Genomic DNA, 26,219 nt, shown 5'->3' with positions numbered 1-26,219 from the left:
TGAAGTGTGTATTTAGCTGTTTTTAATTTGGGACAATAACACCAACACCAAAGACAACAAGTGTGGAGGGTTTTTTTTTTTTTTTTTTTTACTATGAATGTCACGAGGGAAATTATTTCAGCTTCAGCCAAACTTCGTTGCATACAAAATGTAACATGGCAGGAGCTGTTATTTCACAGCTCAGCTCGACACAGTCCAAAGGTAAAGTCCTTCACTTGAGTTCAATCAATGCCAAGATGTCCAAACTATGAAACACATCTGGAAGGTAATGTGAACAAAATAATATGCAAATTCTTACAAAATGTAAAACTTTGATTCTACTACCATTAGTGAATTTCTATATAAAGAATCACCAGGCATGCAAAGACTAAGCTATGCATACAGCACTTCCACTTGTGCATTACCTTCTGTTGAATGCTTACTAAAATTCAAGTTACCTAAAGGTAAAACCTCAAGTTAATGCAATTAAATGTGAACAAAATGACTTTTTCTACTTTTGCTACTCTGGCCTATAGAATGTTTTGTCTAATCCAAACTTTATGTAACATTAAAAAGTTTACAGGGTGTATAAAGACAGAAGTTCTCTTAACACATAAAATAATGTCAAGAAGTCACCAAAATCAATGGGAGAACAGAATATGATTTGGACTGTGTTTAAAATTCTTTAAATAACATTTGTTGAACATGCTGTATATATACTGTACACTTCATTAGTAAAAAGGTTTGTACAAAATCACTACGCTATGTTCTATTTGGTGGTATACAATAAAATCCTGTAACAAACACATGAAAACAGAAACAAATGTGTGCTGTGAGGAAAACTGCAGCACTGTATTTCTTCAGCCGACTGTACTGACTGCTTTCTCACTGTCTCTCATCCTGTCTTTGTGTCTTTCTGGCCTTTTCAAAGCACAATGGGTGAGAAGATCCCGAGGGAAGTGTCTCATTATCCCATTCTTTAATGAGAGGAAAGGATACAGAAACTTTCGAAACTCAGTGGAGGTCATAAGAAGGATGAGGTAAACTGGGAAAACTATTCCAAACAACAGACGTGCTTCTATTAGCAGAGGTGTCTCAAACATCAAGCAGTTGGCTCCAATTATATTTCAAATCCAGATAATTAACTCCTTTTGACAGAGAAATTGCTACATGTCAAACCCTGGATTATTCAGAATTGTGTCTAGCACTCTTCAAAAAGTAAATCAATAACTGCTGCAGTATCATATTTGTCCCCTCTTCTTCTCTTGCAGTTCTGGCATTGCTGTGAGGTCTTTCTGAAGTTCAGGTATGTTGAATCTTTCACTCTTCTGGCAGAGTCCCTAAGCGTCAAAGGGTCTGGTTTGTCTGTCAGGATAGTGTGATCTGTACTTAGCCTCCATTTCCTCCACCCAGGCCATGTTCCAGTCCCACGCAGGAACAGGCTCCAGCTCCCCGAAGGAGTCGCTTTCTGCACGAAATGAAGGATACAAGGCGCTGAGGGGGGAGGCTGGCGGAGAGAAGTCTAAACACAGAGGAGGACGACATGTTGACATGCATTTCAATATCGAGTGGAGAGATTATATTAAAACAGAAACCATTTTGCCTTAGAGAAGGTAACAGAATAAGTAAACATTTCAAGACCTCTGAGGTGCACCTTTCACGCTGATTCTCTGGGGAAAAACAAATTTAGACGCTTCTTTGAAGCAGCTGTCTGTCACTGAAAATAAAACCAAAACAAACATTGCCAATTCACATCAGCCAGGTTCTGAATTCCAAAGAAACTGGTACATTTCAAAGACCTCAGAAAGTGTAGCTGTCCAGGAATAGCAATAGTTTTTTTTTAAGCTGAAGGATTCAAGCTATAGAGGCTCTGCCAACTAATGTGAGAGTGTGAAAGTGCACATTACACTGTGTCCCAATCTGAAACGAGCCTGTTCCTGCTGCTCCACTCTTTCCATATGATTAGTCCACACTGTTTCTATACTTGAAGCCACTTAACCTCAGCGTGGATAGTGTAGAGATAGGTAAATGAGTTATTTTGTCTAGGTAAATGTGAAGTTGAATATTCCTTTGCTGGCTGTTCCCAAGGCAGCTTGCATTTAATAAATCATGTACATTTAGTCACATGGATGAATGACCTAATTCCTGATTTGATGCATGTGATTCTCCAAATGTTAAAGATAAAAATTGACCACATGGAGTTTGGAGTATGGAGTTTCATCTGATCTGAGGCTTTGGACTCCTATTATTAAATTTTAACATCAATCATCATGAGACTGCATCATGAACTGCAGAGAAAACTGTTTTTTCAAGGTACACTGCAGTATGTGTGAAAAATAGCCCAGACAGAAAACCAAAAGCCTAAAGTGAGAGTTTGGCAAATGGGATAAGACTGAAGAGGGAGAGCAGAGTGACTGATGAGGTGACACAGGAGGGAAGGATGACTCATCTGGAGGTTCAATTTGCTGAGAGGTCCAAAGTAATTGCCTGGTGCCACCCTAGACGTTGCACTTAATGTCTTTGTCTCTTACAACAATGGACACAAGCGCAAATGCTGACACACACTTATGGAAAACCTACTCAGAACTGTTTGTTCCCAGATTCTCAGTTGAACACACAAACATGCTGGAGGTGAGCACAAGCCTCTAAAAACTTTATTCTTCTTTGAGATTTTAAGATTTAGAATGTTAAACATTGAAATTATAAGAACACTCAAGACTAACTCATGTCACATGTTTCATGGTTCTGTTTGCCAGATTTCCTGTAAGGCATTAGTCTGCCTCCAGGGCAGTGTGTCACCAGCTGGGATCAATCATGGACAGAGGGCTCCATCTAGTGGAGGTATGCAATATACACAGAAGGTCAGCATCTGCAAGCCCTTCTTTGTTGTTTAAGCTCCCAAGATGTGAACTTGTTCACATCTAATTATTTCCCTGGTTTTCCAGATTGAGCTGAGTCTTTTTTCAGTGAGAATCATTCAGTAATCAAACAAGGTTCCTCCTCTGCATACCTGACAATGAGGTTCCACTCATGGTCTCTGCTGCCAAAGCAAGCAAGCGGGCAAAGTTGGTGCTGTCATTAGTGTAGCAGCTGTCCACTGAGCTGATGAGGCTGGTGCGAGTGCTGGCCATGTTGCCGTCCATGACTGAGCTCCAGGTGTTCCACAGTGAGCTGTCCCATTCACTGTAGCAGGAGGAAGGCGAGCTCTGCAGGCGGGCATGTCGCAAACCAATAGGTGGGGCCTCATGTTCATCGGTGGCAGGATCATCCTCCATCTGAGTGGAGTGGACTGGCCCACAGATGTAGCCCAGGGTGGGGGAGAAGGGATGGGGCAGGGAGGGACGCTGCTCAGGCAGGGCGCTGCTGACAGAGGGGGGTGGCATGGTCAGATAATTCCATTTGTGAGTAAGCAGCCTTAATGTCTGCACACTATGATTGATGTTTCTTCCTAAACAAAAGATCTTTTCTACAAAATTGTGCATAATCTTAGCCAGACAACTAGGAAGAAGTAAGAAAAGCTGCACTGAACAACAGTCTCCTCTGTATCTTCACCTGCATCTCTCAGGTTTAGGACTCAGCTCCAGATACTGGGTAGCTTCCTCTGCAGTCAGTGTACCACCCTGGTCATCATCCACTGACATGTAGTATGATGCAGTAGAAAGGTGGCTGTAGGATGGGCAGTTGGTGTTGGTGGTGGTGGGTCCTGGTTGCCCACAGTGGCCTGATGCAGCACACAGTGACTGGAGAGAGCCCATGTCCACTGTTAGCTTCGTAGAACGACTGGAGCTGAAGAAAATGCAAGAGAGAGACGTGTAAGATTTGGTTTTCCTGTCTCCTTTTTTTTTTGGCATACTTCCTCATTTTTTCAGAATCATTAATGTGCCCCCTGCCATGCTAACACACTGGCATGAAGTCACATTTTGGTTAGAAGCTTAGTTGCTGTCTTGCCAAGAAGTACTTGTCTGATAAATATAAATCTACAACCAACAGCTAGCTTAGCATAAAAACTGGAAAGAGGGGGAGAAACAAAAACAAAATCAATGTCATAAATACAGTGGGTAATATCAAACTGTACAGCTTAAAAAAAAAAAAAGGTACGTAGAAAACAGAGATCATGTCTTATCAGAAATAATTCCATCATTTCGGTAACACTGTAGCATAAAGCTGTGGAGTCAATAATAACTTAATCTGCTTCCAAAATTACCAAACATTTAATTTATTGCTTATGTTTTCAATAATGTCCACATCAGTAGTTTCTAGATTACAGTTTCTTGATATGGATATGAATACGTCTTGGATTGGTTCAGCTGAAGCATGACTTGAGCTCTACCAATGGGTGAGAATGGACTAAACACAAGTCTGCAGTCTATAAATGAAATTCCTCATTTTCCTGTGATGGGAAAAGAGAAACTAGCCTTGCTCCCTGTGTTTTAACTCACAGATAAGTAGGTCTGCAAACAAGATCCTTATCGTTTTCTTTTTTTCCATCTTTGGTCATTCCAAGTGTGGTCATTTCTTGGGCCTTTCAGTAGGAAAAAAACATAATCAAAGGAAGGAAGTTTAGGTCATCTCAGACCAATATGGCATTAAGAAGAGTCCAACATGAGAGGATATATGGCAGGAAAGCCTCATTTTTGAAAAACGGTATTCAGTCTGATTTGTTTTTTTAAATGTATGTAACCATATGGAGCTCCTGCATGTTTTTTTCCAGTTTTCTTTCTTCTTAAAGGAAACAGGTGGCTCTAAATATAAGGACCACATAGCTGAAACACTGCAAAGAGTGAAGTGTGAGTGTGTGTGAACACACAGTATTTTTTGCTCCCTCGATCTGAGCTGTGTGTATTTCTTACCCTTCATCTGAGGTGAGGCTGTGTGTGTCCATGGTGTCCTCTTTGGGTATTGGTGGTGGAGGGGGGAGCATGTCCACCAGGTGTAATGATGCAGAGTAGTGCAGCAGGCGAGGACAACCAGCAACTTTACTACACTCCGGGTGTCCAGCTGGACAAAAAACAGACGATAAGTTGTAATAAAATAATACATATTTACTAATTACCAATAACCAATCATTGCTATCATTATTTCAAATGTGTGTATATCGTCCACATTCTAACTCCACTCCACTTCCAAATGGAAGCTTTAAGGTTCCAAATGAGAACAACACAGATGCATTATCACCACTAACTGTTGCTCTCAGCTGGATTGCAGAAGCAGCTGGATTGCTACATTGCCCTGAATAAATAGCAGAGATACTAAAACCATCTTCTCATATGAACTCTGGACAATGTCCACAGAATCAGGTCCAGACATTGTCGAGATTTGCACAGCATATACCATCATACTGCCTAACTTAAATGACAATGTATAGATTTTGTCATACCATGCTGGCGTGATGGTATGTGACTGAGTCTCTGTTTGTACATGCTGGAAGGACAAGCCTGGTTCCTGGTTGGCACTATGGGGACACTGTTCACTGCATGCAACTCTGAGAGGAAACAAATGAGTCAGCCTAGGACACATTACCCAATATTCTATGCTGATGCATGGTAAAACATTCACATAATTATACTGCATGCTGAAGTGATGTGTCAGAGGTTAACATAGTGTGCAGACAAAAAAACAAAGAGGGAGGCCTCTGAAAATAAGGAAAATAAACTGCTGTATTGGTATGACATTTCCAACAATCCACCACTATTCACCTTGCTTGCTGTGGTTCTTTTCCCATGACTCCCTCAGCACACCCATCTTAGGCTGGGGACGTATGGCCTGTTTCCATGGTAGCACCTCCTGGCTACCAAGGGCTGAGGTTGTTGCAACAGGCTGGGTGAATATCTGGATGGTCTCAGTTCCTTGCTGATGGAGCAGGCCATGAGGCATTTTAGGGCAACGCCCGGGACTGTTGAAGGTCTTGAGGCCATTGCCCATTAGGTCCACATAAAATGTGCCATAGACACCACAGCTGTCGGTCACAATGGGGACAGCTGAATCCAGGCAGCTGGGGTCCTTCTTGGATGAGACTGGGAGGCCTAATGAAACAAAAATAATATGTACAGACACTACAAAGCATATTTATGGTAATGAGGTTTAAGTCAAAGTCAAAAGGAAGACGCTTCATTAGAAATTATGCAATACTGTAGGAATCTGTGACAAGTTTAAGGTGTGTTTCACACCTGTACTAAAGTTCATTGCGTTCATTTAGTTCTGGTCTGTTTAGGCTTATTACAAACAAACCGAAAGCATAAAGTCATATGGACTGACAGGTGACTCATTGATTGGTCAGTTTTGGTGATGTCAACCTGTATCATCAGCTCTACATGGACCCACACAGGTAAATCAATTGCTGGAGAATGACAGCAATTTGCACATTGCTGAACCTGATGTGTTTAATTATGCTCTCTGGTGTCACAAAGACATCAACAATAACTGGTGATGAGGTTCTAATACTTTCTGAGCAGCTGATGCTCAGCACATGGATACAATCGTAGTGAAGCTTTTGAATTCATACAGATATCACATATCTACATCACAAAATCTTGCATCACAAACAAACTGAATCAGAGTCCACTTGCGCCCAACGTTTCAGAGTTTAATCCGACAGTTTTCACATCAGGCCAACCAAACTGAAGTAAACGGGTAAACACATCAGAGTTCATCTGAACCAAATCAAACAGAATAGGTGTAAAAGCACCCTGGGGGGCTCAGTGTCTAAATATACTGCCGAATTATCCATTTTATCCTCCATTGAATAAACTAGCATTTACATCCAGTTCATCATGTGTGCCACGACCAAGTGTCAGACCACAAATCTGTCATTTTAACAATCTGTGATCAATACTCACTAGTGCTCCTGATCCCTGGATGTTTCTGACCTTGGGCCCATAAGTCCTGATACTTCTGGTTGAGGGCAGGTCTCCAGGCTCCAGAGATCCAAGGGGAGTCTGGAGCTGCCATCCTGTAAAAGAGGCAGCATATGTCACTTCATGGAAAAGTACTTGAAATGTTTTATAACGCTTTAGTGTCATCTCTAATGAAAATACTGAATAAAAACTATAAACATAACTATTTCTACTGGTTGACATGAATTTCTGGTTGTCATCAGAACTATCCCCTAGCAGTTTGGATTTATTCTTATGTCTTCATGACGTTTTACACCATATTTGTAAAAACCAGGTTCTGCCAATATTCTTCACTTTACCTGTGTTTTATGATGAGGTCTTCACTGGCTAGTCTGTGCAAACCTAAGAAAAAAAAAGCAACAAAATTATATAGGGCAGCTCTTTTGACAAAAATGTTAACAATGACCCTGTCTACATACACACCTTTAGCCCTGCCACGTCCCGGTATCAGATGGCCTGTCCCCCTGTGATGTTTGAAGAGGCAGACAGCTGCAACCATCAAACCACACCACAGGAGGGCACCAATGCTGCCGATCAACACTGGGTCCTGAAGCATAGCCAGGACCTGAGACAGATCCCCTCTCTGGCTGTCTGACTCATGGGAGCTTCCAATTTGTGGGTCTGAAAAGCAAACAGAAAGCAGAATAATATCAGATCATTTAATGTGGTTAGGCACAGACTGTATTCTGTGCACTGTCCTGATACTGAAAGTAACTGCAACATTTTCCACAAGTGCCCCTTTGCTCACTGATGACAAATCCATGGGGGTCACTCAGCATTCCTACTCCAGCTCCATTGACAGCTGCTATGGTGAGCCAATACCGTTTCCCTGGTTTAAGGGTAGAGATGTCAAGGTTGTGTTGGCCACTATCCACTGTCCAGTTTTGGTACCGCTGCTCCTCAGACTCCACACACCACACCTGAACAGACAGACAGAGGATCATGAAATGCTTATCAAAGTACTGCAGCTCTCTGCATTCATGGTGTAAACTATTCCTTACACAAAGGTAGCATATACTACCAAGGATATACTACAAGGGATTATATTTTCTCTGACTATTTCTTTTTGTAGTTTGAAGGACCTACAGTAATTTCACCTTCGCTCAGGAGGCAATACTGCATTAGAGTCAGGAACTGTTCTCTAGTAATTACCTGGTAACCCTGTATGATACCATTGTGGGTGTCAGGAGGAGGAGGCCCCCAGCTCAAATGGATGGTATTATTCTGCTCATGGCTCACTGTTATGGACACACTCAGTGGGGAGGCACTGGGCACTGTACAAAGAGGGTTGAGTTTACTATTATCTTCTTAACATGGCTGTACTGTATATCCAAGTTCAGTTTAACACACGTAATTGTTAAAAAGCAAAAAAAGGACACAAATAATTTCACATCAAATCATTTCTCACCCCTCTCAGGGACTCTTAGGAGGCGGGTGTTGCTCTCCCTCCCATACAAGTTGCTGCCATAGGGACGAACTTTGAACTCATACTTGTAGCCTCTCTTCAAGGGGCCCACCTGAGTCTGGAAGCTGGGCAGTGTCACCTTCTTTGCTGCCCAGTCAGAGCTGGCAGGCAGCAGAGAACGATAGAGAACCTCAAAGCCATCAAGGTAATGCGGCTGGGCTGGGAGGGACTGGAGCTAATTAAGAGAGAAAACACAACATGTATCATGTATCTGAAATTTCTCTGAAACGCTCTGAAGAAGCTTACTCATACCTTCCATTGTACTTGGGATGTGTTAGACCCAGGGGCCACAATGGTGACATTTTCCAGAGCAACTCGCAGGGCTGACAGCTCTTTGTGGAGGTCTTTCTGTTTAGTGCTGGCAGCCTCTGAAACACAATAGTTTTATTCATTTAGATTTATTTCTGTATTGATACACTGGTGGAGTTGCCAGGGGGTAGGTTGCACCCAGGGCCAGGCGGGGCCCGATTAGCACTTTGAGAACAGCACAAAAAAAACACAGTGTAATAACATGAAGGATGATCTCATTATGAGGTTAATTACTGTGTGTCAGTATAGACAAAAAAGGATGCATCTGCCTTAATTAATCACTGATTTAATGCAGCGAGCATGCTCAGCAACCCAAATCAAACACGACCAACAGGAACATTCTGGGTTGAACTAAAATACTGATGGTGGGTCCTCTCAAAGTGACAATTACATTCACTGATCAACTTCTAAATCACAAGCTCTCTGCTGCTCTTGAAGTTGAGAAGTTGAACCGAGAGCATACTGCAGAGGATTTTGTTGAGCACGTGACTCACACAATGACTTTAGGACAGGAGAAGACAACTTCTCATTCTCTAGTCCTGCTTCCCCCAGTGGTACATACTGTATGTACTAATGCTTTAAGATGAAACATCTTAAAGCGACGTACATATGAATTCACACACCGATGGCAGGGGCAGTTTTTTTGGGGTTCTGTATGTTGCCCAAGGATACTTCGGCACATGTACTGCCGAGGCAAGGGATCGAACCACCAACCTCCTGATCAGTGGACGGCCACTCTATCTCCTGAGCTACAGCCACCCCTTTTAGCAGGTAATGTGAAAGTAACATCTGTCAGTCACAGTTATTAAACTAAATTAGCTTATACGGTCATCTCAACCAATGATCTCTCAGTCCAGAGCAGAGATCCCTCCTGATTTATGACAGTAGCAAAGAGTGGCTTGACTATCAAATTTCCAAATAACCTAACATGTTTAGTCAGACCAATCAAATTAGCTGCTGTGAGGAAACCACTACCAGCTCCGAAAATGCATTTTGACATCTGGTCGGTAGTGCGTACAGCATGCTGCTGTGGCCTCTGCCTTATCACAGAGGTTTCAAATGCTTGAGGCATGAACCTGTAACAGGCCTCTGAACATTTGCTACCAGAGTGAACAATAAGATTCAATATGATTCTGCAAAAATAGCTGAATAATAAGTCTATGACTTTATCTCTATTTCTGCTGTAATTACCTTGAATTTACAGCAGTCTGCAGCATTTTCTCTCATCACTGCCTGTCTTGCCCCAAGCAACAATATACTGATTTTGAATTAAAGTACTGTCGGTTGGTGTCCTAGTGGCCTGAGGATTATGGTGCTGACCAAGAACCACAATGTCCCTGGTTCTTGTCTGGCCAGGGGCATTCATCATTTCTCTTCCACCTCATTTCCTGCGATCTCTATTGTCTGCAATCTAATATAAATAAATAAAAAAATAAAAATATAAATAAAATAATGATATGTACTATAGGTCAGTACATGGAAGCTGTCTCTCTTTTCTCTCTCTATGTCTCTCTCTCTGTCATGAAGGCGTATTTGTGTGTTGGGAGAATAAATACAGTGATCAAAGAATTAAGCTTAGCATTTAATCTCCACAAGTTGGCAGGCCCACAACAACGTTCTGGGACCTCTGCTTCTTCAGACATCAGCTTACCTTCAACTTGTAGCTGTGCGCTGGCAGTGGCCACACCTACATCATTGGCAGCAGTGCAGGTGTACCTCCCAGCATCCTGGGCTGTCACATAATGGATTTGGAGGGTCTGGTCTGGGTTTACAAGATACCTGTACACAGATATAGGGCATTTAGTTTTCACATATACTGTCCTTCTAATGTCTTTCAAAATGATTGTTATTTTCATTTTCAACCAGGAATTTCAGGAAAGAAATAAGCCATGAGGAAACTTACTGGCCACTTAGTGATCAAGTTAAAGTAAAATAACTTAAATGTGTGCATTGGGAATATGAAAGGGGATGGCTGTCAAAGCCGTTTTGAAGTCTATGTTCCATCTAATGTTTGAGTAGTTAGTTAGACCAACTGTCAAAGCAGAAAATCTGAAGTAAGATCTTTACAGGAATTCCTTACAGGTAATGAGAAAAATATTTAGGAAGCAACACGGTGAAACATGTATTTCCTGTTATCTGCACATTGTGGTATTCTAAACACAAATATATATTTCATGTAATTGTAGGTCTGTGTCTTTCCATAATAAGGTACCTGCCGTTGGGCAGAGGCCCCTGCTCCCTGCTCCAGACCACAGCAGGTGAGGGGTCACCTTTAGCTTGGCAGTAGAACTGGGCAGACTCCCCCATCCTCACAGAAACATTTTCTGGCTTCAGCACCAACACAGGTTTGGCTACAGCAGAAGATAAGAGGAACTCAGACCTGCATTGTCCTGTGAGGTAACTGTGTGCACTTCTGTTTTGTAAAATTGCATTCAGAACGTGGGGCTGAATTCAAAATTGACTGTTAAAGCAGTAATAAGCAGTCATGGGAATGTTGTCTCACCCAACACAGAAAGTCGAGCTGCCCTGCTCTTTCTCACTCCCGCAATGTTGCTAGCCACACACACATAAGCACCAGAGTGGTTCTTCTGTGCAGGAGCGATGATAAGCCTCCCACTCAGCACCTACAGCACAAGCACAGTGCAGACAGGAGGGAGAAAACACAGCTGGTTTCATTTATCTGTTAAAATGAATAATTTTTGGCATTCAGACAGAGATGTCTTTTACATTATTGTGCCTTATGGCTTCATTCAGACATGACAGGTTACAGACAAAAAAAAGATACAATGATGAATGGTGATATCTGGCATATGGTGCACAAAAGGTAGCAGTGACTTGAAAAGCAAAAATATGAAAGAAGAAGAACATTTTCTGCTTTCTTTGTGTCACTGAAAAAAAACTATTTTTCTGTGATTATTACAGTGGTTGTCAAATTTGTCTGAAAAGTCTGACTTTTCAGACGTGAGATCAACATGTAGAGCTGCCATGACAGTAATGATGAAGCAGACGGCTTACAGTGTAGTAATGATCAGTGCTGCTGATGGGAAAACCGTCCTTCTTCCAGATAACATTAGGTTCAGGGTGTCCCAATGGGGGTCCACAGTTTAAGATGGCCACCTCCCCCTCTGCCACCTCCACATCACTGGGCTGCACACTGAACTCTTCCTGCAACACTACAACAACAGAGTCAGGGTTAGACTCACTTGTCCACGCACACGTCATAAATCTACAGCTCTAAAAATATACTTGACCTTCTATAATCACCTTGATACTTTGTGACTTTTCCTAATGTCTTAAGAATTTGTCAATTGCTATTATTACTATCTTTCCCCAAAACAACGACAAAGTGAAACCAATGTAAGTGAAACACAAGTGTTGAGTTAAGTTAACCTTGAGAGCTGTTAAGAGCATCGTGAGATCAAGTTGGACAGTTGCTGTGTCTCTTTATCCAACACACTATGTTCCCATCACTCTAATGAGAACCGTCTTCTGCCCGGTGCTGCTCTTTAACATCAAATCAATAATACGTTATCACAAAACTAATGTATGTTCACTTTTCTGAGAATACACAAACAGACATATGCTGAACATCACTGTGATTTCGTGGCTTTACTCCTCACCAGCTCCAAAGGCAGGCAGCAAACCAATAGGTTTTCTCAAAAGAAAACAGGAAGTAACAAAAAACATTGCCTTCACTTACAGTACTGAGGTAGAATTTAAAAAACGTGACCATAAAATCTATTTTGGGGCAATGTTTCTTTCCTAACCATTGGACAGATATGACAGAAAGACATGTTTGATATACGACTGGTGACAGAAATTCTCTTTCTGCTGTTCTGTCTCTTTCTGTTCCATGTTCAAAGGACTTAACCAAAGTTAATTTGTTTTGGGGTTTTTTGTCCAGTGCAGCTCTCAGCAACCTGCAAAGACTCTGAGACAAGCAGCTGCTGCATGTCCACTGCCTCACTGGAATAAGATGAGTAAACAGTGAGGGTCCGAGGTCAATTAGCCCCACTGTTTGACCCCCTCCTGTCCAGCAAACATTGACACTGGACCCTTTCTGTCACCACATACATCTTCATCAGCTCTCTGTGTGTGTGTGTGTGTGTGTGTGTGTGCATGCTCACATTTACTGGCAACAATGAAATACTTCAGAAAAGGTTGAGCAAGTATCAGCCACACAGCATACATATATATATGCTTCAGTTATTAGAGCAAAGAATTTGGAAAATACAACTTCAATACAGATGATTACATATTAGATTTTATATTATATTAGATATTATAGATTATTAGTTCACCTGTAGATAAAATCGAAGGATAATATTGTATGTAATTAAATTGAGAGTGAGATGGTTTCCTTCACAATTTGCCGTGCAAAGAGAAACAGAGATAGTTTTCTGTTTAGTCAATGATGTATTTCTTCAAAGAAATCTTAATTTGACTTTCCTTAATGCAGATATATTGTTAGTAGCTGAGCATGAAAAGTATTGGCAGAATGTGTTTAATGTGGCAGAATGTTGCTAGAAGTGGAGACAAAACATAAATGTTTAGGCTATTTACTGCAGCATCTGAGGGTAAATGTGAGATGATTTGACCTGACGGTCTTACCTGCAACATACAGAGATGCATTCCGGCTGGTGGCCTTGCCTGCACTGTTTCTGGCCACACAGGTGTAGACACCTTCATGCGACGGCCCTCGTCTGCCGTCTCCTACGCTCAGGAAGAAGAGGCTCCCCTCTGACAAAGCTATGGGCTGCAATCCATCTCCCTTGGTCATCTCCAAAGGCTGGCCATTTCGCAGCCACTCGATGGTCACCTTGGGGCTGCCATCCGCCCGGCAGGAGAGTGTGGCAGGATTCCCCACTTTCACCACCACGTCAGAGGGGTGGTGGACAATGCGGGGTGGTGTCTCCTCTGCACGAACTCTGGAACCTGAGGAGAATACAGAGATTTTTAGGAAGTGCAAAGAACATTCAAGTGTATATTTAGTAGCAGCGATATTCTGGATCTTGTAGTTGTGTTTAATCACATTAAGAAAAGTTAAAAAAGCAACTGCAATACAGTAAAGTTGCCTTGAAGAAAAAATACTATTTTATGATCACAGAAATTCTGTGAGTGCACTTAGCCCATAAGATTAGTGGGGATGGACAGATCCAAGTGTTCCTCTCCTGATACTGACTTTTGGCTATCTATGAATTGTGAATGCTGATCACACTGTGGCGTTCTTTCCCTCTCAAATTTAAAACCTACATACCTCACTGCATAGAAGTCATTGTGATCACTTTTGTGCTAAGTAGGTTAGAGTCTCTAGCCTGCCATGACATGAATAACTACAGTAATTTACAGAGAATTTTCTGATTACACTGATGAAGAAACTGTATTTAATATAGATCGGTCATGTGTGCCTGTTATATTAATCCAGCAGATATACTGTAGGGTGATTTAGGTCATATAATGCTTACATTCAAGCTTATTCTTCCGCAGATAAGATCCTACAGTGTAAGTACTGAAATAAGAAAATATGTCATTTCATATAAAAAGCCACACCCAAACAGGAGCACTTCGCACTATGCATCACCATTCCTGAGTCCATTCGGCTGGCAACAGAACACCCACAACAACATTTAAGCCTTGCTAAAAACAAACAATGTCTATTTGCATCCAGCAGCAGTGGAATGCCATTGTTTGAACTTCCCATGGAGTTAGATGACCACACTGAAGGAAACAGGGAGACTGTGATCAGCTTCCTGTCAGAAGAGGAAGCTTGAGGATCTCAGGGACATCAAGCCTAACAAAAGCAGCCTGGAACTTCCCCATCAACAGCATATCCGCAGCAGAACAAAAGACACTGTCGAATTTCAACGTTGACTTTTTTACGGCTGATTTGCAAACCAAAAGGAAATCTTAAAAATGAAGTTGCAATCACTTCATGTCAAGAGGGATACGAGGTTTAAAAGGATCTGTGAGAACTCCCACAGATGCTGCATCCTGTCACACACACACACACACACACACACACACACACACACAAATAAATGTTTATCAAAACTACCATGCTGTTTGAGTCACTCAGAACCAGGCACTGCCAAACCCTTACAAAATAAATGAGGCTGCCAAAAGGTAAAAAAAAAAAAAAAAAAAAAAAAAAGGATATCAAAAAACATGAAAGTGTGGAGATGTTCATGAGAAACAAACACGAAGAATCATCTGAGAAAAGTTTTTTTTCACACCTGATCTGAACCTAGTCCTAATCTGGCCAATTATTTCTGGCTGCCTTAAATGGGCAGGGACAATCAACAAAAGAGCTGTACTTGAGCTGTTCATTCATTCACTCCAGCCGGAAATACCTTCAAATTAGAGCCAACAATAGCCTGTTTAACCTCATTGTTACTCGATAAAGAGGAGAAAGAGAATGCAGCATCAGTGCACGATGGGCAAAATACTCATGGAGCTCTGTGTATTCGTTAAAGCTAATTTTTTAGGAGGAAGGTTGTGATGAGAATGCTTCAATGTGTCTGAAAGAACTTAAATACAAAAAGTATTCAAAAATGAGTGGGAAAGCAAAGCAGGCTCCACCCCCCACCCCCCCAAAAAACAAAAAAAAACACCATCACACACACCCCTGCTCCACATGCTGGCACAGAGACCATATGATTTCTTGTTATGGGTTCAGCTGAAACGATTGATCAAAGAGTTGATCAACAGAAAAGTCAATGGCAACAATAATGAATCATTTATTTAAGCAGAATGTCACGTTTTCAGTAATTGCAGATTCTCAGGTATTAATATTTGATCAAAAATAAAAATAATTGGTAGTTAGAGCCCTTTGATATGAGAGGAAACAAAGCTGATTTTACCCAGCAGGGCTCAGTGAAGTGCGTTCAGATAAAACAACAATAACCACTGCAAACTTCAGTCACTGCTTTTAATGTTGCTTTTATGATTACGGTTCATTTGCAAGGTATTTTTACAGTTTTGTGACAAATGAAATCTAGTGTGGCTTTTACTGTTTGTAATTACGAGTGAAACTTGAGTTCTTAGATCATGTAACTTAACTGCCCTATATTACCTGTTGGAGGGATTGATCAGATACTGTGTTTAAACTCATCCTCTTAAGGCTCCAGTGAAGGACCCCTCAGGACCCCTCAGCTTCAACAACAGCTCACATGATGTTGAGGTACTGAGGAGAGCGCTAACAGCAGGGGTTTCGTGTGAAAGTATAGGCGTTTAAAGCCCAGTTTTACCTATGCTTAATATACCATCAGCAACACTATCATACTTCATTAAAGTATAACAATTAAGAACTGTTTAGCATATTTCTATTTGTAATTGTCGTTAATTGGAGGATCTACAACAACCAGAGGACACAATTTTCCACGGGTTTTGGAATGTTTCAGTGTTAGAAGTTAAATTCGATATCAATTTAGTGTGAATGGTTCAAATTCAAACGTACTTACCTGAGAGGAGAACTCCAAGTACTGACAAGCACATGCTCAGGGAAACACTTGAGGTCATCATGAACAGCGGAGGTAGCAGTCATAGAAATGTTAAAGTTAGCTTTTCATGAGGCTAACTACGTAACTAACTAAACGTTTTGCGCGCAATTTAAAGGAACGCCCAAACAAATTCTCCTTCCTGTTATTTTGAACTACAACATTTGGAATTTAAGTGTCAACCTGAAAATTTCAGTGCTGTGATGAATATCAGCGCCAATTTGATTTCACGCTCCCTGTGACCGCAGTACCGTCAAGACAGCGGAGTGACATGAAGCTTCCTGTCAGCTGTCCTTTCAAAATAAAGCGCGTGTTGACGGCAGTACTTTCCTTTGTAAAGCTCTTCAAGCCTAATTTATAATACAAATCCAGTCATTTAATGTTACCAGAGTATTTGATATGGTTTTTTTTTTTTTTTTCCACACTGCATCCCTAACATTTTCTCTTTTGCAATGATGACTCTTGATTTTAATTTGAATGTAGTAGCTCCAGTTATGGTATTGTTCTAGCCTTCTGTAATACACACACACACACACACACACACACACACACACACATATATATATATTCATCTGCATTGTCCATATAGTTAATATAAAACATGAAATGGTCATAATGATCAATGATCATCTTCACTTTCATCCAATATGCAAGCTTAATTTGAGGCAAAGAGAAGGTTCACTGCTTCACTACGTTTCTACATCTTGAGTTTTAATAAAGTCAGAGAGAAAACATACATATTTTAAAGGGAAAAAAGAGTTAATCATTTATTTATTTATTATAACTGTTGTTACTTTATTAATTAAATGGAAATGGCTGTAGTGAATGTAGTAATCTTTGCTATGTAACATGAGTCACTGTCCCACCTTGGCTGTTTTTGAAAGTTTGTGGCAGCTACTCTGTCAACACTGTGAGGAGGCAGGAAGTTAAGTCTCCCATGTTTCTAAACAATAGAAGGAAATTATGTATCTTTACAAGGCCACGAAGTATTTCAACTGTAAGTAAGCAGTTTGCATCCGAGACTGGTCTCTACCCGGTCGTTTTGTATATTTTAGCTGAATGATACCTCAGAGTTTTTTCTGGATTAATCTGTCACAAAAATCTGAAATCACTGAATTAGAAAAATACTCACTTGAAATGTAGTTAAAAAATACTGGCTTTGTGTCCCAATGTCATACTACAGACTAATTTAAAGCAAGTTTTAAGTTTGTGGGGTGTTGCTAGAAAAGTAAGTGTCCTCAAAAAAGTCAGTATGCTCACCAAAAGATATTAGACTGTGCTGTTGATGAACTATTGTCCCATATTGCCATGCACAAAGGAAATTGAGGTGATACTCAAAGATGCAAGAAATTAAAATTGATCGCGAATTGTAGTGGTGAGATCATGAAAACGCACATATAGAAGTATAAATTCTTTGGGATATCATTTTGTTTTCCCTGTAATTATTGACTTTCGAAAGTCACAGATCTGCTGATGTCTGGCAGTGCACTTACTGAAGAATTTCTTGCTAGAATAAAATTGTAAAGTATGTTGAGTTCTTGTATTCTTACTGCAAAAACAATATACTAAGTGATACACAGCCTAGGTAATAAATTCCTGTCTATTTACTATGATGTGATGGTATAAAGTATTAAAAGTAATGAAATCCAACCCAAATGTAACTTTGGGGAGGATAAAAAAAAAAAACTCCAGAAGCTGACTTACTTCCAAGTTCCATCACGGCAAAGCGAGGGCAACCCAGAAATAAGTGAACTACCACTAGTTCATTCCTTGCATTGGCTCACATAAATAAGGTATTGTTTAGTGAGCTGTTCATTGTGAGGCTCAGAAAGGCCCAGGGCTAAGTGATGGATGTTTATATTGATCCAACAACTTGGGCTTGATGGCCCCGGCATCGGCCAGCTTTCAGTCTACAACAAAGGGTTTAGAGAGGATGAAGGATGAGTCCCGGCTAAACACAACCCATGGGAATGGTGCTGGGCTGGGATGTGCCGAGGGAAGGAACCTCTTTCAGGCTGTAGACCAAAGGTCAGGATAAGTACTGGAACGGGAATAGAGGGCGGGATGGAATACGAAAAAGAAAGAATGTGTCAGCTATAGTGAGGAATGTGATAAAAAGTGACTTCAGAGTAAATTCTGAGTGTAACTCAAGTGTTTTTTGTAAAGGAGTTAACAATCACTGTCAACATCAATGACTGCTTTAAAGTTTAAACAAAAATGGATTCTGGATTGCTGCACGCTGTGCCTCTATTTCTTAGTGACTCAAGCGAATGGAAATAATTAAAGAGTGGGAATGACAGCAAAATGTTTATCTGGCAGTAAGTTCTTCTTTCAGACACACTATAATTGCATTCCATCACCATTATATTCTCTCAGTTTGAATCAATTTGTTGAATAATCCATCTCTGAATGAAATGTTATATGCAATACTTAAACTGTCTCGGAGTTGCAGTTAAACTTTCAGAAGTGAGTAGATCAGTATTGTGCTCTGTTAACACAAAGCAACACTTTTTTTCTTAAATTTACACTTTCATTTCAGAAACAGTTAGAGCATGGTTATGATTCTCATAGTAGCTTTAAGCAGATGGCTGTCCGAGCACGCCAAAAGGGTCTTCGGACAATTGTGAAATATTTCGCACAATACATTTTTCTTAAAATACTTCATATTCTCTTTCCTCAAAGACAGTTTAATCCTAATGTGAACCAATAAATAAATAAATAAACAATAATAAAACCATAGTTAAAATGCTTTAATCACCTTGGTACCGAATTGTATGAGAATAACTTGTAAACATTATTTTAAGATGATGAGGTGCTTCAGCAATCTGTTACCGGTATTGTCACATGAGCTCTGTTTGGAGTCTTATAGATCCAGTCTATAAAATATAGTTCAATAGAATGGGTGTTGATACAATAGGTTCTATATCCATGATTGATGTCAACAGTACTTTTTACACAGCACTACCCCTCCCAAATCTCAAATCAGATTTATGAGTAATACGTTTGTACAACTGGGAATCTGACCTCTCTGATGTTTAACTAGCCCTGAACATCCTGAAGTCATTCTGTACGACAACATACTCTACATATCTTTGTCTACGAATAACTTTTTGACAAACAAAAGGAATATATATTTTGATCATGCATAGTCCATATAACATATAAGACATGAAATATTTCCTTATTTGATGTAATAACATACTTTATACTTTATATTGTATTTTTTCATTTTAATCCAATGTGCAAGCTCAATTTGTGGCAAAGAGAAGGGTTACTACTTTTACCACTAACACTACTTTTCCACGTTTTGTGTTTTAATAGTCAGAGAGAAAGACATATATCTTATAAAGGGGGGGAAGTGCCGAATTAATTATTTATTTACTTAATATCGTAATTGCCATCATTTTCACACATAGGAGTACATGTAAGTGTTATGAGCTGTTCATTTTATTCAGATTATTTAATATTTTAAAATAATTTCTTACGTTGTCAGATCACTCAGTTTAGCCGCTGATCTCAGCTCGTGAGCTGCATGATAAAATGTCAGTTCGTGTGCAGCAAGTTGCAGTACATCATGTTGCGTGCCTCCAGTCTGAAAAGCTGTGAGAGTAAAGGGCTCACCTTTTCTACGGTGTGGCCTGCTCCTGTGAGGTGTATGCTGGTGTCGGACCCCGTGAAGAACATGCTCATTGACCTGGCTCTTTGACCCCTTGTTCAATCCTGGCTCTGTTGCACAGACGTCTTGGCACTTGCACCTCTGTGAGTACTCTGCCCAGGTGTAGAACCAGATCACCCAGAGAAGCCACGCAGCGACCCTCATCTTCAGTCAACACTTCCTGGATGCAAAATCCAAACTCCTACTGCAGCTTCACTGTACCATCCATACCCTCAGCAAACTCCCTACTTCCCTACTGTGGCACAAACATTCAACATGTGACCCGTCCTATACACCACTTGTTATTTGGAAATAGTTAAACAGTATGTTTTCTTCATATTCCTTAAACATGACTGTGTGCTCCTCTTCCCTCCCTCTTTGATTTGGCTGCTCTTGGTCTCCCCATCTCCCTCTTCTTTGGGACCTGTTTTCCCCCCGAGGAGGGAGAAGTTGGGGGGAAACAATGATCAAAAAACAAGTTTCAGACCTCATGCTGAGCGAATAGTGAGGGGAAGGGGACCAAGGGTACTGTCTTGTCCAACAACATCTGTGCCATTCATTCGGGGGGGGGGGGGGGGGGGGGGGGGGGGCTGAAGAAAACAAGACTCAGTCTAGGGGAGGAGGGAGGTGAAAGGAGGTTGAAATAAAGGGGAGGTAACACAGAGAGGCCTGTCAGATCAGTTCCATTAATCAAATGTCTACCATGAGATGGATCAAATGCAGCACAAATGTTTTTGATGTAGACAGTTGAAAAATGTAATTGCTGCTGTGATCATTCTGAAAACTAAGAATTTAACCTAAATGGGCAAAAAAATATGTACAAAGGTGCACACAGAAAGATATGAAGTTAGTCTTTTTTTTCTGCATCACAATGTAGAATTTCATTTTGAGTTCACATGCTCAGATGTAAATTATCGGACCTGAAGAATGTTCCTTTTGATAAACAAGAGCTTCAGAGAAGACAAAATGGATACAAAGACTTCGGTTTCTTTCACTATGTTGCTTTAATGTGGAAACCCCCACCGCCACCACCATCCTCCGACTCACTACCCAACCTCCCACCAGTCAACTAGCCAAGCAAATTTGTAGCTGCCTGTCTGCACAGTATGAGTCTCATACATCATCTTGGCTCACCCAGAAGAAGCAAACAAAAGTACCAAGTCAACCTTGTCAGAATGTTCTGCTTTAATTTCAAACACAGTCAGATTGCCTGTTTTGAGTGGACTCCCAGAGAGTACAGAGATTGCACTTCTGATTTGGTCTGCGTTTTATCTGCTTGTAAACAAAAACAAATGGGGTTCCATACAAAGCAGCTACTGAAGACAGTTTGAGATGTTGGCCCTTTTTCAGTCTTGCATCAATTCCTGTAAACCCTTTGACCCTACAGACAAAAGAGATGGCACCTCATTAGAACTGAAAATAATGAATTCCACTAAAGAACTGATTAGAAAGAAAGAAATCAATGTCTGAATTGACTAAGCACTGTTTCTTTTTTTTATTCAATATGGAGTCTATAGACTACATATACAGCAAATCAATCTTGCTACACGTATCCTATATATATTACATCTTTACACTCTCTGACATTAAGAATTAATGAGACCAATATGTTGCCTTGTTGAGGAAGGCTGGTGTGCAAATCGGACCCAGCTGGCCATTGGATAGCCTGGGTCAATGGTAGGCAAATAGTGGCAGTGTGCCCAATCTGGCCCTTCAACTAAATATTTGCTCCCCTGATGAAAGTACTCTGTGAATTCAAACACAGTTTAAATTCCACATCTGATCTGAATTTTTGAGGTGAGAATTCAGCAATGTACATTTTAAATATTGGCAATGTTATGAAAATTGTTGATGAATTGAAAATGTACTCAGCTCGAGAGCCAGCCAGTATTAGTACACACTGCATGCTTGTCAGTACTATGTTGTGGGCAGTGTGAATATAGCCTTTGAGCTGCCAGAAAAGCAGTGTTACAAATAGCATTAAAGACAGCTCTGTACTGTCTCAGTCAGCTGACAAGTCAATGTGTCTCCTGTGAGTTAGGTATATGTGTAACTTGAAGACATGTCCAATGATACTGTAGTACCAGGATGTTAAGAATCAACAATGGACAATTTTTTCATGCAAGACATTTTGACTTGGAGTACCACAGGTGAAAAAACTTTAGCATTGTCTCCACTTCTTAACTTTTCCAGAGGAGCGATAGGAAGCATCATCACTGGAAACATTACAAATTGGCATGGGATGTGTATGGCCCAGGACAGGAGGGCCCTACAGCAGGTGATTAAAACCACTCAGAACATCACTGGCACCCATTCAATGAGCATCAGTGATGTGAGGTGGCTGTGCAGAGCCCACAAGGGCTCACATTGTTTCAAGTATGGGTAATCATGTATGCTATAACTGTGTATCAAAATACAATGTGAACACAATCTGACTATGCGAAAGGTGCTGCTCCTAGTAATGAACGAACAGAGAACTGCCACCTGAATTCTACAGCTCACATCAGCTTTACGAGTGTAAAATGCAAATCTACTTTTGCAGGGAAAAAAGCCTTTCAAATGTATTAACATTTGTATCTAATATTTATAAGCATCAAGTCATTGCAGAATTTTAAATCACTTAATTTTTGTTAGTGTTGATGTTCTGTGCCAAACTGTACCTAAAGGTAGGTCAACCCAAAAGCTAAAATATCAAAGCACAGGCCAGCTGGAGCTTATGCAACAAGTGAGAATGCTCCGTGGACCACTGTGGCCACCCATGTTCAACTATTGTGAACATTTTCTTTGATCAGTGTAGCCATTGCCTTTCTAAGCCTGGCCAATATTCAATCATGTCTTCAACACTGTCAAAATGGAACCCCCCATAGGGTCGAGCTTCGGCCCGCGATAGGGTGTCATGTCCAAACAGCAGAGGGCTATTGGTGAGTGACCTGACCTCTAATCTGGGCCTTCATCGTCTCCCTGAGAGGCAGAGCTTTAGAGTAATTCCTTCCTGAGAGAGTGAGGTAAAAGGCCAAGGCAACACCAGGATCTCAGATTGAGGATTTTGCCCCCCTAGTGTGTGTTGCAATGATAGCATCCCTGGGCTATATACAAAAGTGCATAATAGAGCACGGCCAGGCAGCGCTGAGAAAAAACTCCTCTTGGCCCCAAAACTGCATATTTTATTGCTTGGGTGACAAGGCTGCAGTTCATTTCCACATTCTGTCACCAACTCTTTCACAGCTTAGTGAAATACCCAGCCAGTGAACTCTGATGTCTTTGGGTTTGCCAAACATCCACTTGTTGGCTAATAAATCCTCATTTAATCCAAGCTGATATAAGGATTTAAAATGAACTGGTGCATTTTTAGTTGTACCTCATGGAGGACTCTTCAAGTTTTATTTACCAAACTTTTTGAAAGGATGGCAAACATTGCTGTCTGCTTGATTTAACATGAACTGAATCACATTCTTTTTGGGATAAGTGCACCAACTTTGTCCGAAATTCTTAATGGATTGTCGGTGTTGTGAGAGCTGGGTGGGGCGGTGACGGTATCCATATCACAAACAGAGGGCGAGATGGCTGAGGATGTGAACGGCAAGCCAGAAGTTCTGCTTGAGTGCATCTGAATGCAGGATCTACCAGAGAGGACCACACCCCATTCCCTCTGCAGTTTCAAAACCAAGCACCCCAAGCTTTCTGCTCAAACCTCTTTGCCCTTGCGTTGCTACCCCTTTCTTTATCTCGCCCGCCCCCATCTCTTTATATGCCCAGCTGGCTGCGCCACAAAGACTCTGTCTCCCAGTTCCAAATGATCCTCAAACCCCCACAGGCTTTGTTCTGCTCATTTTCCCACTCCCCAGAGACAGAGTTTAGTCTCAAAAATTAAAATGTGGAAAGGATGGAGGGAGAGAGAAAGATTAAAAAGGTGAGGTAGAGTGAGAGAGTGTGTGAGAACGAGAGAGGAAGCCAAGGAATACTGTCAGATCTTCTACACCCACTCTTCAAGGACTGCAAAGACCTTGAGTTTGCAAGCAAGACAGCAAGGAATTGGTGTAAACATCTACTGCACTGTGACCTTGAAATATAAACTGCATCTGAATGCTGTCAAAAAGGCGGTTTTGTTGATAAGTCAAAGTGATGGAAGTGAAACGTTTCTACTGAAGTTAAAGGGAGTATCTTTGCCAGCTGAACCCTCTCCTTTAGTTTCAGCTCGTTTCTCATTGCCACTTTTTGCGGGGGCTAGGATCATGTTTTGCGGTAATCATGTGGTCAATTACAGGCAACAAGTCCCTCCAGGTTGAAAGGTTTTAGATCCCCTATCCCACCCTGCTGAAATCCCCCAGTTCCCCAGCTTGTGTGAAATCATGCGGTGGATCGTTGTGCAGAAAAAGGACCACAGTATGGAGATGTGGGCTGGAACTAATAGGATTGGTTTTGATTCATTAGATTCTCTTTCATCATCCTGGTTGGAATTCCACTCCACGTCTCCTCGGGCTTCACACTTTTAAAATGGAGGTGGGAGGGGGGCAAGTGTTTATAATTGAGCCTCTAGACTGCAAAAGCTCATTACTCTCTATGGAATCATTTGCTTATTTAAATCCCATGGAATCAGCATCATAACCATGTGAATGCTGCACTGTGTTTGTCAAAGTACCGACAACACAGAACAGAGTATGATTCAATGGTTGGCAAAATGTGTAACCAAAATGTAGAATAGCAATGCACAAAAGCAAAGCAATGATAAATGTACAGCTTCAAAACAAGTTTTCACAGAGAGAGCTACAACTGGTGGTTACACATGTAACATCTGTTCTGTGAAGGAAATGGAAATGCTTGACAAATCTGCAGTTCAAAGCATGCTTGGCTGAGTAGTAAGGAGGTTTCTACATCTTCAAAACTCACCTATCCTCACTTAAACTTCTGAATACTGGCTGTGTGCCATATCAATTGTTTACGATAATAAACATATCATTTTTAATATGACTAAAAAAAACAATCATATTGCAATAATGGCATTATTGACTTGCTGACATGACGTCCATTACAACAAGCACAGCAACAATACGCATGGCTGAAAGCAAAAGTAACTTTGCTACCGGCTCCACAGTGGAGGAGTGAGTTTGGCTTTAGGGCCATATCACCGACCCCTACTGACTACACATACATAGACTAACAATGTAACTTCCTACCTGGTGAACCAGCTATCATCTCGTTTCATGATGAGCTTAACAGTTGGACATTTTGGAATATTCATTAATTCACTTTCTTGCTGAGTATGATTGATACCACTGTATGATAAATATGAAGATACAGCAGCCAGTTAACTTACCTTAGCAAAAAGACTGGCAGCAAAGAGAGACAGCTAGCCTGGCTGTGTCCAAAGGTAACAAAATCCACCCACCAGCACCTCTAAAGTTCACAGAAGTCCCTGTAAACTAGCAAATTGTCATTTTTAACATTTGTTATCATATGGACTAAGCAAACAAACAAAAAAACAGGTCAAGTAGTGAGCTTTAGAGGTACTGCCAGGTGGATTTTGTCATGTTTGGAGGCTAGTTGCCTCCCTATTTCCAGTCAGCTGACTACTGGCAGTAGCTTCATACTTGACGTGCAGACATGATGAAAGTGGTATTAACCTTCTCATCTAACTCGTCATAATTATCCAAACACAGAAAACAAGATGATGAGCGAGAAAACTCCTAATCTTACCAAGAGGATGGTAATGAACCACAGTAATGGGGGTGGCTGTGGTCGTCCACCGATCAGGAGGTTGGTGGTTCGATCCCTGGCCTCGGCAGTCCACACGCCGTAGTATCCTTGAACCCCAAAAACTGCCCCTGATGCTGCACTGTATAGTATGTCGCTTTGGATAAAAGCATCTGCCAAATGACTAATTGTAATTGTAATGACGCACACACAGTTTTAACTGTTAGCCAGAGAGCGCTGATGCTAAAAATGATTGATACACTTTCACAAGTGAAGTCTGTCCACATTACCTGAAAATTAAAATATTTCATCAAGATAATGACACCAATCAAAATGCAACAATATGCATAATGATAATCATGTGAACCAACTGCAAAGCACGAACCTTCAAATTTCAATGAACAGGCATCACAAAACACAATGAAAGATATTCTTCCATTTCCGCCCTGAATGCTATTAATCCATCCAGTTTATTTTCTGTTTAATTGGGTCTATTTGTACTTGTCCATGTGCTAATTAATTACTTCTTGATTTCACATTAATGTGTGAACATGACACATTCTTTGTGGCACACACATTCAGCATTACCACACAGTGAAAAACAGCCATATGGGCTTTCATTTAAGGCAGAGAATAGCAGAAAAAGATAATTAAGGTAGATTACAAAAATGAAAACTAACAAACTACATTTTCTTCATGCTTGCATGACAATTTCAGACAACTACAATCTA

The 26,219-nt window shown here is 40.9% G+C and overlaps 1 protein-coding gene across 3 annotated transcripts; it reads right to left on the bottom strand.

The window, feature by feature from the left end:
* On the bottom strand, nucleotides 1-20,211 carry robo4 (roundabout, axon guidance receptor, homolog 4 (Drosophila)). 3 transcript variants are annotated; one of them, XM_076749693.1, is made up of 19 exons: nucleotides 19,764-20,211; nucleotides 13,258-13,581; nucleotides 11,662-11,819; nucleotides 11,150-11,270; nucleotides 10,859-10,997; nucleotides 10,298-10,425; nucleotides 8,590-8,705; nucleotides 8,281-8,512; nucleotides 8,025-8,146; nucleotides 7,621-7,792; nucleotides 7,296-7,493; nucleotides 7,172-7,214; nucleotides 6,816-6,928; nucleotides 5,676-6,002; nucleotides 5,357-5,461; nucleotides 4,830-4,977; nucleotides 3,532-3,765; nucleotides 2,990-3,339; nucleotides 1-1,501 (listed from the first exon to the last, which is right to left on the bottom strand). In XM_076749693.1, exons 1-19 carry the CDS (start codon nucleotides 19,960-19,962, stop codon nucleotides 1,320-1,322), a joined length of 3,411 nt encoding a protein of 1,136 aa, XP_076605808.1. In that variant the 5' UTR covers nucleotides 19,963-20,211; the 3' UTR covers nucleotides 1-1,319. The 3 variants fall into 3 exon arrangements, with proteins under 3 accessions (XP_076605808.1, XP_076605807.1, XP_076605809.1); XM_076749692.1 differs by having other exon boundaries at nucleotides 2,990-3,342; nucleotides 19,764-20,101; XM_076749694.1 differs by lacking the exon at nucleotides 5,357-5,461 and having other exon boundaries at nucleotides 2,990-3,342; nucleotides 19,764-20,101.
* Between the last annotated feature and the right edge of the window lie 6,008 nt (nucleotides 20,212-26,219).

Source organism: Chaetodon auriga, chromosome 15 (assembly GCF_051107435.1).
Source record: "Chaetodon auriga isolate fChaAug3 chromosome 15, fChaAug3.hap1, whole genome shotgun sequence".
NCBI lineage: Eukaryota > Metazoa > Chordata > Actinopteri > Chaetodontiformes > Chaetodontidae > Chaetodon > Chaetodon auriga.
Note: the sequence above shows the minus strand (reverse complement) of the source record. Positions and strands in the feature narration are given on the sequence as shown.